This window comes from Pogona vitticeps, chromosome 6 (assembly GCF_051106095.1).
Source record: "Pogona vitticeps strain Pit_001003342236 chromosome 6, PviZW2.1, whole genome shotgun sequence".
NCBI classification, from domain to species: Eukaryota; Metazoa; Chordata; class Lepidosauria; order Squamata; family Agamidae; genus Pogona; species Pogona vitticeps.
Window position 1 is genome coordinate 8,338,753 of NC_135788.1, and position 16,248 is coordinate 8,355,000.

A 16,248-nucleotide genomic window follows, 5' to 3' on the forward strand; every position below is an offset into this window, starting at 1 on the left:
AATAAATAAATAAATAAATAAATAAATAAATAAATAAATAAATAAATAAATAAATAAATAAATAAAAGGTTAGGTTAGAGAACATAAGGTAAATAAGCATGTATGGAATGAGGAAATCTACAAAAATATTGTTACTACGAAAGATTATTATAGCTTCCCAGAGCTTAGAAAAGTTACTTTTTAGTCTACAAATCCTCCCAAGCCACCATGGCCATTAGGAACTGAAGTTCAACAAGTAATTTCCTTCATGATTTTGGCTTTCTCACATTTTTAAACTCTGCAGCTCCTTGATGCTAACAGATCTCTAGCTCTTCCGTTTATTTATTTATTTTTATTCAAAATATTTCCCCCCTAGCTTCCTCCTTAAAAAGGACCCAAGGCAGCTTAAAAACACAATATTAAAAGCTTAAAAACCCCATAAATGATTCCAGTATCTTTAAGAAATCAAATCAGCGCTCTATTGAAAATGTTAGGTAAAAGCGTTCTTGAGACAGATTTAAAAGCAACAAAAATACAAACCATCTCATATAAAATCCTCTCATAGACAGACAGACAGTCACTAAGGAAAAGTCTGCCTGAAGAAGAAAATCTTGTGGAAGGACAGCAAAGATTGGGCCAGCCCAACCTTCTGTGGGAGGGAGTTCCAGAGTCTGGGAGTTCCAGTGACTGAGAAGGCCCCACCGGGTCCCCAGTAAACACATCTTGGAGGGTGATGGGATCAAGAGAAAGTCCTCCCTGGATGATCTTAACACCCACGGAGGCCCATAAAGGGAGGTGCGGTCTTGGAGATAGCTTGGACCCAAGCGATTTAAGCCTTTAAACCAGCACCTTGAATTGTGTGGCCCAGAAATGGGTCGGCAGCCAGAGGAACTGCTGCCCTCTTGATCTGTCAGTCCCTGTGAATTGGCACGTCTGCATCCTTCCTTCTTGATGCTACTATCACTCTAGCAAGTGTCTGTGGCGAGGCGGATTGGGAACATATGCTCAGCCTTCTCTCCTTCTGTGCCAGCGTCGAAGGCACCGCATCATAACGTTGTACTGAGACGAAGCATGCAGCGGCGATAGTGGTGTCCTTCTTGTTCCGCTTCAGTTCTAGATCTTGCATTGCTGGACCCCAGCAAAGTATTTGAAACCAGCCAGCTTGGGTGTGACTGCAATCCATAATCGGCTTGATTGTTTTTCTCCCCCAAATGTAATGCAATTCAAGGATTATTTCTCAAGCTTCTCTCTTCCACCCACCCAACCACCCAAATATCGAGTCCTGTTCCTTTTTATTTCCAGGGCAGGTAGCAAATGTTTTTGTGCAATTCCGGCTTTTCTCTTCTTAGGAAGATTTATTTTGCTATGTGCAAATCAGACTCTGCAGATTATGGTCTTTGCAGCAGCATCCGGAGGACAGAGTAACCCATCAAGGCAGAAGGGAGGCTCAAACAGAAAGAAATTCATTCTCCACCCCTTTCTTGGGGCGTGGGTGCTTTTGTTACAATCAAGAGAACATGTTCTAATATTAATCAGACTTTTCTGTTTCCTTTGTAAAGATGAATGCAGATTTAAAGGATTTTTTCTTTTTATAATGCAGGAATTCATTGCTGTTCCAGCTTAGCTTCCCCCCCCCCCTTTAATGCTTTTGTAAATCTACCATCGGGTAAACTTTCTCCAAGGTATTATGGCGAACTGTTGACTCCAGATGATATGGAGGCACAAAAATATATTTGAATCAATTCAGCACTGATGTTGTAGCATAATCTACTTAGTGTATTTAGCTGGAAAGTTGAAGGCAGAGGAATGGGTTGATCATAACATGGAAGGCTAGATTAAGCATCTCTCTTTTTCGAAGCTATAATAAAGCCAGTATTGCATTTCGCAAACTCTGATCTGACTTCTGTTTTCATGGCAGCCCCTTTTGAGTTTTGGGGGGTCACAATGACATAACTGGAGCAGAGGAGAGTCCAGCGGTCTAAAACCACCTGTGGAATAGATGCCAGAGCATTGTTTGGTTGTATTAAAGCTTCCCATTTTGGCCAATTACCAGCATATTCTTCTGGCTGCTGCCAGCCTCATTTAGAGCAGAATTTGGAAAGTTACTTTTTTAAAATAATGACTACCTTTCCTTTTTTTTCACTTAAGCCATGTTTTCTTTTTTCACTTAAGCCTTTTTTCACTTAAGTCCTCTACAGAGGAGTAAGAATAGAAATACAGTTAACCATTAGTTTGGCATTCTTTGAAGATCCATTTCATTTACTTATTTTGTGCTGGGATATTTAATTTTCATGTTATAGTTATTCTATATTTATTGGGTTGTTGTTCTTGTCTGATTTGAATTCGTTATAGAAAATGAGATTCTGGATCAATTACTACATGTATTTTCTTTTTCCGTTTACATATAGCTTTGGTATCTCATTGGGCACCCAATACATTTCTTAAAATAGACTGTAATTAGATTATAGGTAGTCACAAGTTTTTACCCGCTGAAGCAAAGAAAGAAGCATACTTTCAAATTAACAAATTATTTTCCCCCAAAACATGATCTTCTATTTCGATATATTGGAATTTATTGTAAGTTTCTTTGGACATTTGGGGGAAACTGTGTATAACTAAACTAAACTGTGATGGATGAAACAGGGCCAGCTTGAAATATTTGCACTTGAGGGAAAGGTCCAAATGCTATTCATTCCATGAGCCAAAGAGAAGCCATATACAGTAGACTGGTGGTAGAACCTGACAGGCAACAGGATTGGGACCTTCACCATCACTGAGGACACCAGGCTGGTTTAAGGATTGCAAGACAGACCGTGTGGTGCACATAACACGGTCCTTCAAGACTAGCATCCTTCCACCTGGGGCAGGATGCAAGATCCTCATGAAACCATCAAGCTAAATCCATTCGTAGACTCAGCTAGAGGAAACCTATTAAAATGAATGGGAGACTTGTTACTAATCTAAAATCCCACTGTTTTCAATGGGCCTACTCTAGTCAGCACTAAAATTGGGCTGAATCCTCTGCTCTTCCGAGGAACGGTGAGTTAAGCTGATGATCTGTTTCTCCACTTTTGAATGGACTGCAACCTCTCCTTTGAACACAGTTGATGTCCTTTGAAGGTCATTCACTATTCCACAAATAAATAATGTTTTGCTGGCCAGTGTTCTATATTATAGCGCTGTTACGGTGAGAGCTGAGAATTCTTTATTTCAGAGAACATGCAGGTGCTTCGAGGAGGTCATGGAAAAAAGAAGGAACTTGCCTGAAGGGGAGGAAAACCCCTGGAAGGCAAAAGACAGAGAGATGGATTTTAGTCATTGAGGGCAATTTGCTGCTTAGTAAAAATTAATAGAGCTGTTTAAGAAGACATCCCAATTTACTCACACCTGTAGGCTGTTGTCTTGGAATTCACACACCTAACTTTAGCAGCAGCATCCATTCAGAGGCAAAGCAAGCCAATAAACACAAGCAGAGAATCGTGCATTGGCTAAGCTATAAATATAGGCTTCAATGTTGGACTGGGGCTCAGCAGCCATTTTTGATTACAGCATTAGTGCAATGAGGCAGCGCTAAGGAACACTGTGCTTGAGGCAAAATAAACATGTAAGTGTCCATCAGTTGAACACTTTCTGTAAAAGAAGTGCAGCCAAGCCGTTGTTCTCTTGTAGACCTTAGCACCAGCTTGCACCGCCCAGCTTCATTCCTATGTTATTTCTTTTCCCCCTAGGGCAGTGGTTCCCAACCTTGGAGGCCCTGATGTTCTTGGACCACAGCTCCCAGAAATCATGGCTAGCAAACCTAGTGGTGAAGGATTCTGGTACAGTCGTTTTAGTCCATCTGCGGATCCAAGGTTGGGAACCACCGTCTATGGAAATTGAGGACTTCTCCATCGTATCTTCATTCTTGCAGCCTCAATGTTGTATCTATCACCACTGTATTATAAAACAGCAGCTAAAGTACAATGACATCTTTACAGTGACATCTGGTGGAGAAGAACAAGGTGTTGCTATTTTGCTAAAAACTGCACATAGGTCAATGACATGGGTCAATTTCTGCCCTTGAATAGGCAGATGCAAAGAACACTGCACTTCCTGTCTTTCTATGTGGGACATGGAGTTTTTACCACTGCTGGTTTTCTCACCTTGGTAGGACAGGCTCATAGCATCTTTTCAAATTTCCTTTCTTAAAAAATCTCTCTTTTGTACCTGGTCTCCATTCAGTAATCAAGTTAGCTTGTTAGTAAAGAAAGAAGAAGAAAAAAATGCCATGCAAACAGGACTCCCTGTATCACTTACCTGTGGTTTGCTGCAGCCCTGTATCCCTCCTATCCTTGGTTTCAGGCATCCATGGTTGATCATGCAAACAATCCCCCCGGATACAGGCATCTTACTGTATATCCATCATGCAGGGCTCCTCTGAGCCAAAGCAGAGATTCAAGCCATTCCCCAAACTTTTTTTTCCAGATTGCAGTGCTCAAAATTACCCATACAGAAGGGCTAGAGGATGCTGGGCCTTGTAGTAAAAAAACAAAGAGTGACTTTTCTTGACTTTGGCCATCCTCCCATCTGACCATTGAATGGAGTCAGGACTGGTTGTCTGCCCTTTCAGGGGTTCCAGCCTCCTGTCCTCCCGTGGAGCTACTTTTCTCTCGAGTAAGTGTTGCAATGCCAGTTCAGGAGCAACAAACAGATGTTTCCACATTATTCCCTATGGAAGCAAAAATGTACGTCATTTGCTTGAGAGAATTTCAAGTCATATTTCAGCAGCAATATGTCCCTGCTGGGTTTTTACGTACCATTCTAGCTGCATACATAGGGGGAAAAAATCAAGTCCCCTCATTAGGTTTATAGCAGCTTAAGTTTCATATCACCGAAAGCCAGAACAATCTGCTCTTCATGCTCAACGGCCCTTCTTCGCTTGTTCTTTGAAATCATTGGGGTTCTTGCTCATTTAGAAAAAGGCAAGCAGGCATGAGACAAACTGGGAAGATTACCAGCAGGAGCGATGGGAGGTTAAGGGCACATTGGCATCGCAAGTTCTTGTGCAAAACACCTCATGTCTGCATGGATCTTGAAAGGAACTCATTACCAAAAGAGTTCCTTCCTGCAGTAATGAAGGTATAATTGCGTTGCGGTACGAGATCAATATCATGAGCGTTGACGTCATCTCTCTGGTAGGGTAACTCTAATGTGCAATGTTGGCAGAGGGAACGGGAAAAGGAATCTACTGTATAGCCTTCTTAAAATGAACGATTCTATTTCAGCATCAGCATTTGTCCATCCAAATCATCTTCCTCAGAGTCTCAGTATGAGAATACTGCAACACAACTGTGCTAACATGCTACAGTGTTTTGCCTTCTTCTTTTTCTTTTCTTTCACCAACATACACACACAGCTATTTCTTTGGAAATGGTCATGTTTAAGTTACCGTATTTTTCCATGTATAAGACTATACTTTTCTCTAAAATCTTTAGACTAAAAATTGAGAGTCATCTTATACACTGAAGTAAGCTGAGGAGAGAACAAAAACAAGCAGGGATCAAAGCAATCCTGTAGCACTTTGATCCCTTTCCCCCTACGCTTGCTAAGCCCCACTTATTTTTCTTAATTTTGGATTAGAAAATTGGGGGGGCGTCTTAGACATGGGGGTGTCTTAGACATGGTACATTTACAGGTTCAGGGGTTGGCCTCTCTGCGTACACTAGTTGAGAAGGGCTATGCCAGGATTCAAGGGCTGGCTGGCACTGTGCTTATTTTACTTTGCTGTGGCCACTGAGGTGACCATGAGGCAGACAGAGGGAGCATGTTTTCTACCACAGGCCAGTGGCTTATAGCATTCAGATTTTTTTTCCTTTTTTTAATACAGTGAAGAAGCTAACTGTTTTAGTTACTTTTGAGAAATGACAAAGTATCAAGGTGCCTTTAAGCATTGTAAGTATAATGGCAATGAATGACTTGGGGGAGAATCTTGGAACTGTAACAAAAGATAATTATTCTCTAAGCTGCAGTGTACCTCAAAACGATCATGTTTCCAAAAAGTTTGTAGTTCATCATTTTAATTGTGTTTTTACCATTAAGTGCTTTATCTATGCTGCTGTGAGAAAAAGCAGCATATGTGTTGAATAATCACAGTCATCATCAGCATAACTGAGAATTGCATTGCGCAATTCATGCTTTCTGTACTAGAAATTCTTTCCATTCTAAATGAGGAATTTATTTGTGGGATGGGTCAGTCTTGAGGGGAAAGAGGTGAAGAATGAGGAGCATTTTGCATATGCTCAGAGGCAATCATTTTATTATGCATGGGATAGTATTATATTATTGGTTCAAAAAATGAAGCAAAATGATCTGCCTTTAGAATTTAATTTTGCAGAAGATTTAACAGTGTGTTCTGCATGAATCCACCAGAGAAGAACAATACATTGAAACTACTGAAATGTAATCAATATAATTCAATGAGAATTCTTGCTTGGCCCATCAGCATGTTTGGAAAAAAATGCAAATAAACTTATCCTTCTGCTCCCACAGCTCTGAGAATGGTGAGGTGGTCGAAAAGCATTAAAGGGTAACTAATCTGCATTAAGTGATTTTGAATATATGCCATTAGATACAGTCCTGGAACTGTTTATCCCCAGTTGAGCTACTTTGGAGTAAATGGCTTATGCAGGATTGAAGCCAAAACTCAAGTTGCCTTTCCAACAAGTACAGTAGTTGGAGATGCATCGGATTCTCATATCCTGTTTTTTAGCAGAAAGAAATTTTCTTCTTGAGTTTCACAGAAGCCTATGTTATTCCTGAGCAGGGATTTTTGAACATTAAATGCCATCTTGTGGTAAGGCTTTATTTTTTCCTCCTCTCTAAGACTTCCCTTTCAAAATAACCTCAGTAATACTCCTTTCAGATTGCTGTAGTGAAGCAGAGGAAAGAATATAATGAACAACAGATATTGGAAGTCTTAATCTTAACATTGCATGAGTTTGGTAGGCGGCCCTAATACACTTTTTTTAGGGTTTTTTAAAAAATGAAATACTCCCTTGCTTTCTCCTAGGAGCCCCACGTATGGCTTGCGTTCATCTTGACACAAATCTCTGTTGCAGATCTGATGCCTCTTGTAACATACTAATGCAGCCTGTATACAAGGGGGAGGGAGGGTTTCCTTGCTCCCTAAGTCACTGCAGAATTTTACATGATTTCAGTTACATAAGAACGGTGGCCATGTCACCATTCAAAAGGTAAAAATAAACAGGTGCCGGGACCTAAGCTGCAGGAAGCTGAGCTTGGTTGGGAACCGAGAGACCAGGCAAGGACCCAGGGAAATGAGGCACAGAGCAAACTCAGAAACAGAAAACATTCCATAGGTAAACTGGGCCATGTTGTCCAAGGAAGGGTCCATTGAAACAGGTGAGCTTCCCTCCGGCTAGGGCTGACCCTACCATTAAGCAGAGTGATAAAGCTACAGTGGTGCCTCGCTAGACCGTTACCCCGCATGATAGTTTTTTTGCTAGACATTGACTTTTTGCGATCGCTATAGTGATTCGCAAAATAGTGATTCCTATGGGGGTATTTCGCTGGACAATGTTTGGTCCCTGCTTCGCAAACCGATTTTCGCTAGACGACAATTTTCACAGCTCCCTCCGTGCTCGCAAACAGGTGTCTTTGGGACCTAAGCTTCGCAAGACAGCGATTTAAACAGCTGATCAGCGGTTTGCAAAGCGGCTTTCCTGTGGCCAATCTTCGCTAGACAATGACGATTCTTCCCCATTGGAACACATTAAACAGGTTTCAATGCATTCCAATGGGGAAATGCTTTTCGCTAGACAATGATTTCGCTAAACAGCTATTTCAGTGGAACGGATTATCATCATCTAGCGAGGCACCACTGTACTTCAGAAACAGAGAAGGCCCTCTCCCGTATACCCATGAAATGCCTCTGTGAAGGGGGCGGGACCAAGAGAAAGGCCTCTCATGATCTTAACACCTGAGCAAGATGTTAGGAACATCACTGGTTGGAGCCAATTAGTGCTGTGCATCAGCTATGTAAAAATAAGGTTCTTCTGAATGCAACCTAGGAAGGTGAAATCTGTACAAAATATGACAAATGTACTTCCAAAATGAGCTCATTGATCAAATGGTATGAGTTTCTGCATACCACTGCAAAGAAATATGAATGTTCCCAAGTGCCTGTAACTAGCAGTCCCATTAGGAAATGCTAAATGATAGGCACTGAGCTTCTGTTTCAGTAGAGCCATCACCATGCAAGTCCGCCTGTGTTTGGAGGAGTTGATAGGAATAGATAGCAGGCAAGACTTTACAGCTCTTAAATGCGCCTTGAAGTCATAATTCTAAAAAGCAAAAGTGCCACCTTGTGGTAGGCATCACATCCTGCTGCCTTTTGTGGTTCCATCACTTATTTGACAATATACCAGCCGAGAGTAGTCTTCTCTGATTATCGTACAACAATGTGAAAGGTTAAGTTTCGTGGTTCTAATTAGAAAGGGTTTGTTCCAACAGATGAAGATCCTGGGTTCATTTTTGAATGATCTGCTGCCGGTAGGTCAAACCAACAGTCTGACGTGACACAAGACAACCTATGAACCTTCTGGTACTCACAGAGATCAACTCAACTTTTTCAGAAATTCTGGTGGATATAAAAATCCAGTGCTCTGTCTTCCCATTTTGTTCATAAGCTAACATTAGTCATATGCCTGGTTCACTGCTAGGGCCTTCCAAGAACTAGTACATATATTAGAAGTTGGCTGTAAAGTTGCCCAAAAAAACATTGAATAGCTTTAACCCAACTTAATCTGGTACCAATCTTTATCTAGCTTTCAGGAGTTTTCACAATCACTTGCAGAGATCCTAGAATGTAAGATGATATCATTCTGCGTCTTACCAAAGGCCATCTCATGGATGAGATTTGAACTAGGGGCTTCGCAGTTTATTGCACGCTCTTTCAGTTATTGTGCTACAGGAACTTTCCACTGTCTGATGGGCAGCATTCACTGCGTGTGCCATCAAATACCAGTTGTTTTGATTATTTCCTCCATGTGCAAGCAGATAAATAAGTATCGTGTTTCCTCAAAAATAAGACAGGGTCTTATATCAATTTTTCCTCTAAAAATGCATTAGGGTTAATTTTCAGGGGATGTTTTATTTTTTTCATGTACAACCATCTACATTGATTTAAATACAGTCCTGTCATCTTCTTCTGGTTGCTGCACAAGGGTGGAGAGTGGGGTTTCACAACTGGGACTTATTTTTGGAGTAGGGCTTATATTACGAGCATCCTGAAAAATCATACTAGGGCTTATTTTCAGGTTAGTTCTTATTTTCAGGGAAACAGGGTACATGCAGGCGGCTGGCAATCAGCTTTTCCATAGGGATGCCCCAAGCTTGAGTAGTTTTCAACAGCAAAATATACAGGTAAAAAAATGGGTTTCCTAACTAAGGATTCCAGTATACCCTGATTAAGCTGCAAAGGGTTATATTACTAAGTAGTCAAACCACTGAAAGCAGCAGTGTAGATCTGGAGCATAGGAACCTGACTTGGACCAACTTGGACCATTTAGCCCAATGGTGGCACTACAGGCTGGCAGCCACAATCCAAGGGATCAGAGAAGATTCTGTGCTACTCCCACCTGGAGGCTGGGGCCTCTTGTGACTGACACCACCAAGCTACAGCTCTTTTCCAAAATTACAGTAGGACCCATGATCACAGGATCAGTATGCACTTAATTCACTTATCCACCATCTGGAATTATTAAAAAATATTAAAAGAAAAAAATTCCAGAAATATGTATTTCTAAAGGTGAAGGTACCAGAACTGGCCAATAGGGGGAGCCAAAGGCCATGCTATGTGTAGAGTTACTAGAAAAATATATTTCCACAATGTCATTACCAAAACTGGCCACGAGAGGGATCCAGAGACCATGCTATATATAGTACTCACTATTAAAATAGCAGTAGCTATGCAGTAATTCACATTTTTCGGCATCTTCAGGAGGCTTAGAACCACCCCCCACAGATACGGGGGTCCTACTGTACTCTTTTCTGAAGCATTAAAATACAGGCAAGTTACAGATTCTTTTACAAAAGCCCAGCCGGTACATATATTATCAGGATCCCCATCCTCATAGTTATAAACTAACAAATGGCCATGGCATCTTCGCCTGGTGCCTTTGCTTGCTTGGTATCACAGGAGCACTGTGTACTTTGACTATGTTCATAACTACAACATACATCTGCACAGAAATCAGCATTTTGAGAACAGCAAATCGACTTGCTGCAAAGGCGAAAATAAGCATATGAACCTAGGAGTGCATAGAGAAGGCTAAGGTGATTCCTGTGCTGCAGTATATTTTGAATATCACAGCAAAAATAAACCAAGAATAGAAATCATCTAAATAGAGTGTTGCTACGGGGAAGGGAAAGAAAGTTGACTGTAAGCAGCTTTAGCTGTGATCCCATGCATTGCTCAGCAAGCTACAGTCCAGTAAGACCAGTGGAAGATAAATTTAGCTGTGCTCTGAATTTGAGCCATTTGCTGTAAATATTGCCAGCACAGTAGTTATGGTGAATGAGGAGAAGTACGATGGTGTGTGAGGAGTACAAGGCAGGTCCAAGATATCTTGCTACCTGAGGTGGAACAGCAAAGGGCCTCTCTAACTACCCACCACAAAACCCACTGTATTATTTCAGCCCATTTTCTTATCCATTCTAACTGTCAAGACATGTTTTCTTTTGGCTTGTCTTTTGTGTTTTTATAAATATTTCTGTGGTGTACTAACAGAACTGGCCACTAGAGGGAACCAAATAGTATTTCCCTGTCCTGCTGATAATACAAAATGTTGATCATGTCTGACATAATCATTTACTTATGCAAGCAGCATAATGATATTGGCCACCAGGCTGGCCTAAAGTAAAGAGTAATTCAATGAGTTCCTTTTAAAATGTAATGTTCTGAGCTCTGGGGGGGGGAGCATTTCATGAAATTAACCAGGGGGTCTAGACACAGGAATAGTTTGGTACAATAGAACAGTAAAAGAAAGAGGGAGTGAAGGCCAGGAAGAAAAACCACGTGACATATTTGATGCCAATGAGTTGCTTAATTATACCTTTTAATTATATGCACATATTTCTGTAGGAAATAATAATAATTGAAAAGCATAGGAGCATCACGGGACATGTGCTGCTTCAAATATCAGTAGCAATGTCTATGAAAACAGCTGACCTGGCTAAACCTTTGCATGGAAATGTGGTCTTAATAAATACCTTTTGCTTCTTCCTGAGAGCTGTCATTCAGAACCACTAAAATACATGATTTAGCCATTACAGAGGTGCAGTATTGTCTGTAATAGATATATCATGCACTAAATCAAATCTGAGTGGCAGTTCATGCTGGAAGAAAATTGCAGTGGGGTTGGGAACGATGTAGGCTGAAGGGAAAACATGCTTGTTTTTCCTCTTATTATAAGAGGGCACTGTTGATCCCTTTTAGTGGCAGATGGGGAGCAGGGAGTCTGATCTCATAATCTTACTGCAGAAAGGCTGAGATCAAAGCCTCGTGCCAAATAATATTAAGAAGGAAGATTTGAAGCCTGAAGACCAGTGGCATATAAGAATAAGGCTCTAGATATATCATTGCCTGGCATAATTCATAGAGACCTCAGAGACCGTGACTGTTAGGGTCAACAATAACTGTATGTGGATCTTTGAGCCACTTTGACCTTGGATATGGAGAGACCGAAATTCAGATTCTTCCCCCGTTTTTTGCAAATACTTCTTCTGTGTAATGGAGTGTTTGTTAAAAGGATTTCTGTATGGACTCTAGTAGCAAGAGTACTAGTAATAACAATCATAATAGTAGTGATATTGCTCCTATTAGATTCAGGGCTGATCAGGAGAAGTAGGATGAGATTTTTGAAGGTACCTAAGATCATGAACGGTTTGGAGAGAGAAGATGGGAAGTGGCCTCTCTCTCTCTCTCTCTCTCTCTCTCTCTCTCTTATCTTGCCCTGGGTCATCCACTGAAGATGAATAATGGGAAACTAAGGACAAATAAAAGAAAGTTTTACTTTCTTTTACTTTACTTTACCATGCATATTTCAGCTGTAGAATTCAATGACAGAAGATGTAGCCACAGCTGCCAACTTAAGACTGATTTAAAATGGAATGAGATAAATGTGTGAGGGTTAAGGCAGTGGATACTGGACTGGATGCTATATATCACCTCTAGTAGCAGAGACAGCATTGTTGTATATATCAATAGGGGGACAGGGAAGATGATGGAAGATGCAGTCCTGTCTTGTTGACGAGAGATTCCCAGAGGCACCTGATTAACCATTGTGTGAATGGAATGTTGGCTTAGACTTTGGTTTGATCCAGTGAGGTGGTTTCTCTTGTGATCATTTCATGCTGCTTCTACATTATCTCTGTAAACTTTTATTTGGTTGGTTGGTTGTTTTATTTTTATGCGGCTTTTTCTCCCTCTGGAGGGACCCGGAGGCCTCCCCCCTGATTAAAACAAGTTGGGTTAAAGCCACAATAAATTACAAAGGGGGGAAAAAGCCGAAAGAGAATGGCCATTGAAAATGGTAATCTTAAACATTTAAAAGCATTTAAAACACATTTAAGAGGAACATAGGCACAGCATCCAGGAGAGAGTCAAGCTTGCCTGAATTACTTATTAAAAGCCAGGTCTGTATATTTCACTGAAAAGACAAGACCCCTGTAAAATAGGCCAGTAATTTTGGAGGATGTAGAGGCAAATGTGTGGGTTTGCCAAAAGGTACCCAAGGATCTTTATGGTTGTTATGAGAAATGATTTGATCTGATGATTCATGGCTTGCCTTCCTAGGAATCAAAACGATGCATATTGGATCATAGCACAGAAGTTTGTTAGCGATGACAACACATCCCCTAATTTAAACAAGCAGAGTGTTGTAATAGATTAAGGCCAGGTTTGAAGCAGAAATGGACACCTTGTCTTCCTGCCTTTCCTGTTCCTGGCTTCAGACAAGCTTAGCAGATGCTGAAAGAGACAAACGACTCTCCTTTTCCCAAAACAAGGGAGAGCAAGGTGCCATTGCAGGAGAAACGATGCACCTCTCTTGCTCTCTCTTGCTCTCTCTTTTTGCTGGAAGCAGAGAACAAGCAAACCTACAGTATTCTGGCTGACTGTAGTGATTGATTTTACAGGTAGCATGAGCCTTCTTTTAAAAGATACGGCAATGATAAAATAGGGCGATCACTTTATGTATCCCCAAAACAGCAGAGGCTGAGTCATGAAGCCTTCCAGAGCAATGTCTCTACTTAACCAATCTCTTTGTACTTAACTGGAGAATAACTTAATTATGGAACTCCTTCCATGAAGGAAATCTCTACAGAGGGCAGGAGGGGAGATCGGTAATTTCCAAAGTTGGATTAGTTGTCCATAGAAAATTATAGCTGTTATTGTTTCTCAGTCTGTTGTTGCTGTTGTTTTTTAATTCTTGGTTTCGTTTCTGTTTTTATGCTGTGGTTTTATTTTTGCATTGCTTCAGTGGGCAGAAAAGTAATTTATAATAAATCAATGCCAGTTGACCATCTCAAACACTTCCTCCACTTGCCGCCATATTGCTTGTACCCTCCCCCGCTCCCATGTCTTTGACTGATGGGCCTCAGTCTTGAGAAGGACAGCTCAGCGAAGTTGGTATCTGGCAGTGAAGCCAGAGCTTGGCAGTTCAATTCCCCGCTGTGGCTCCAAGGAGGAGAGCCAATTTATATCTCAGGATGCCCACCCCACCCCACCACCACCCAAGAAGAGGATGGTAAACTACTCCTGTGTATTCTGTACCTGAAAAACCTTGGAAAGGGTAGCCATAAGTCAGAATCAACTTGATGGCATGCAAGAGGGTCCCGAGGAGTTGGTCTAACATGTTGATCATCCCCCCCAGAAATAGATTTTTGAAAGATCAAAATGTATTTTGCTACATATTTGGCTCTCCTTCTGCCTTTCTACTAGTAGACGAGCCTTCTCTTTCAGGAGGCGTTTAGTAAGTAACAGATTGCCAAGGAAGTTTTTTTTTAAATCAGAGATGTTATGCCTTTTGTCTTGCAAAATGTGCTTTTAACTCCAGTTTTTATTGCACAGTTTAAAATTTTAATCCATTTAATTGTTGTTAATACTGTAATTTTAACAGTGACTAAGATGCCTTAATATGTCTTCAATTAATAACGTTGCTCATTATTATCATAATGGTTTCTTGCTTTTTCGTTGGAGGTTACTATTTCTAAAATGTCATTAACCGTACTGTATAAGTTGAAAAGAAAATGAAGTAGCTTGGTTTTATCCTGTGGGTTTAAGTTGAAAGACAAAGGAGCATCCAGTCTTAGAACTCATGTTAATTTTTACTAATACATGATAAAAATTATTATGCTAAAACAAGTGAGTGTGCAGCTTCAAATGTGCATGTACACATATGAAACGAGCAGGTATAGATATAGGTATAACACTGAAACATATATGTAATGTGTTTGGTAATATGTAACATATTGTTACATATAACATGGGCTTATGTAATGTTGTGATTCCCAGTCTGCTGTAGTGGACAGAGTGATGGACTGGGACACCGGAGAACAGGGTTCAAATCCCCACTTAGCCATTGAGACTCACTGGAAGAGAATGGAACTGGTAAAGCTACTTTTTAAATATCTCACTTACCTTGAAATCCCTGTTAGTGTTGCAGTAAGTCAGTTCCAACTTGAGAGCACAGAACACACACACAATATATATATATTATTATTATACATAGTCTATGAGCCAGATATAGTCTGTATGTTATAATGCTGGACCTATGCTAATAATGAAAACAGCAACACATATACACAGACACACACCACCACCACCCTACAACAACAACAACAACAACAACAACAACAACAACAACAACAACAACAACAACAACAACAACACAAACCATCTACTGGGAATAGTTTGCTTTCTCTTGCCCTTCCATTTAAGAACCTATAGACCATCTAAAAGAAGACTTTGGTTTCCATATGAATTAGACTGCTGTTTGCAAATGGGTCGTGGTTTATGCAGTCACAAGAACATCATCACTGATATTTATTTTCCATGCATGAACTTCAGGCACCACCCTCGTGAGCTTCTACAAAGAGGACAGGGTTTCATGAATTATTTCAACCATGAAAACAACGCTTTGTAACAAAACCCGCTCATTTTCTTTATGGTGTTGCTACTACAGTTTTATATTCCCCTGCTGTTGCCACCAATGCCCGCCTGGAAGACATCCTGTAAATGTAGATTTATTAGGTGTGGAATTATGTTCACCTTCTTCTTTAGGCACATTGGTTATTATAAATGTGCTCAATACTGTATACTATATTCAGAAATTGCAGGCGCAGTGTCCCAAAGAGGAGTTTGTATGTCAAGTGGCTTTTAATGGGGCTTTTCGGGTATCCAGGAGTTGCAGATTCTTATTGCTCTCGCTCATTATTCCACTGTGAGGACATACTGTGTGTTACATAGCCCAAGTTTAGTCAAGATGGTGGGATGTCTGTATTCATAACAATAGCTGTCAGCTTCTGCTCCTGAATTTTCAGACTTTACGAAGGCAGGATCCAGCTGGCTGGGCAATTCTGGGAATTCTAGTTTATAAAAAGTAACTTTGTAAAACAGTGGATTTATATCTTCACCTCCTTGTGATGACCTCGGTTTGTCTCCTTTACTTCCTTTTGTTCAAGTTCTCCACTCTCAGCATTCTTGATATAACTTAATATTTTGTACCTCTTTGTCTTCTCCCCCCCCTCTTGTTTATGTGTAGAGGAAATCTTGAAGACTCACATTGCACACTGGTGGTCCCCAGATGGGACAAGGTTAGCGTATGCGACCATCAATGATTCCAGAGTCCCCGTGATGGAGATCCCCATGTTCACAGGCAGCCTTTATCCTAAAGTGGAAACCTATCACTATCCAAAGGTAAGACGGAACCAAGTTGGGAAATTGTCTCGCATTCAAGATCTTTGCTTGGTTTTTCTAGTTTTCTTTTCATCTAGTTGGACAGACAGATAACTGAGCAGATTTAGTAAACATATTCATTGTCATTGTCATCTTCTCCGGGCCAAGTCACACAACCTCACCTGGTTCTTAAGATTTTTGCCCCCTTAAAGTCTGCTGGCAGCGGCTTCACCTTTATCGCAGAATTACTGTGGTGGGGTTTTTGGGGAAAAGAACTGATGGAGAGGGTTTAATTGGAAGACTGTCAGACC

General features: G+C 40.7%; 1 protein-coding gene across 6 annotated transcripts in view; it reads left to right on the forward strand.

The window, feature by feature from the left end:
- DPP6 (dipeptidyl peptidase like 6) overlaps nucleotides 1-16,248 on the forward strand; it is a 490,996-nt gene that overhangs the window by 428,181 nt on the left and 46,567 nt on the right. For all 6 annotated transcript variants that reach the window (XM_020779739.3, XM_020779741.3, XM_078378511.1 and 3 more), the window contains exon 9: nucleotides 15,804-15,958. In XM_020779739.3, the coding sequence (XP_020635398.2) occupies nucleotides 15,804-15,958 (155 nt within the window). The remainder of the gene's footprint in view (nucleotides 1-15,803; nucleotides 15,959-16,248) is intronic.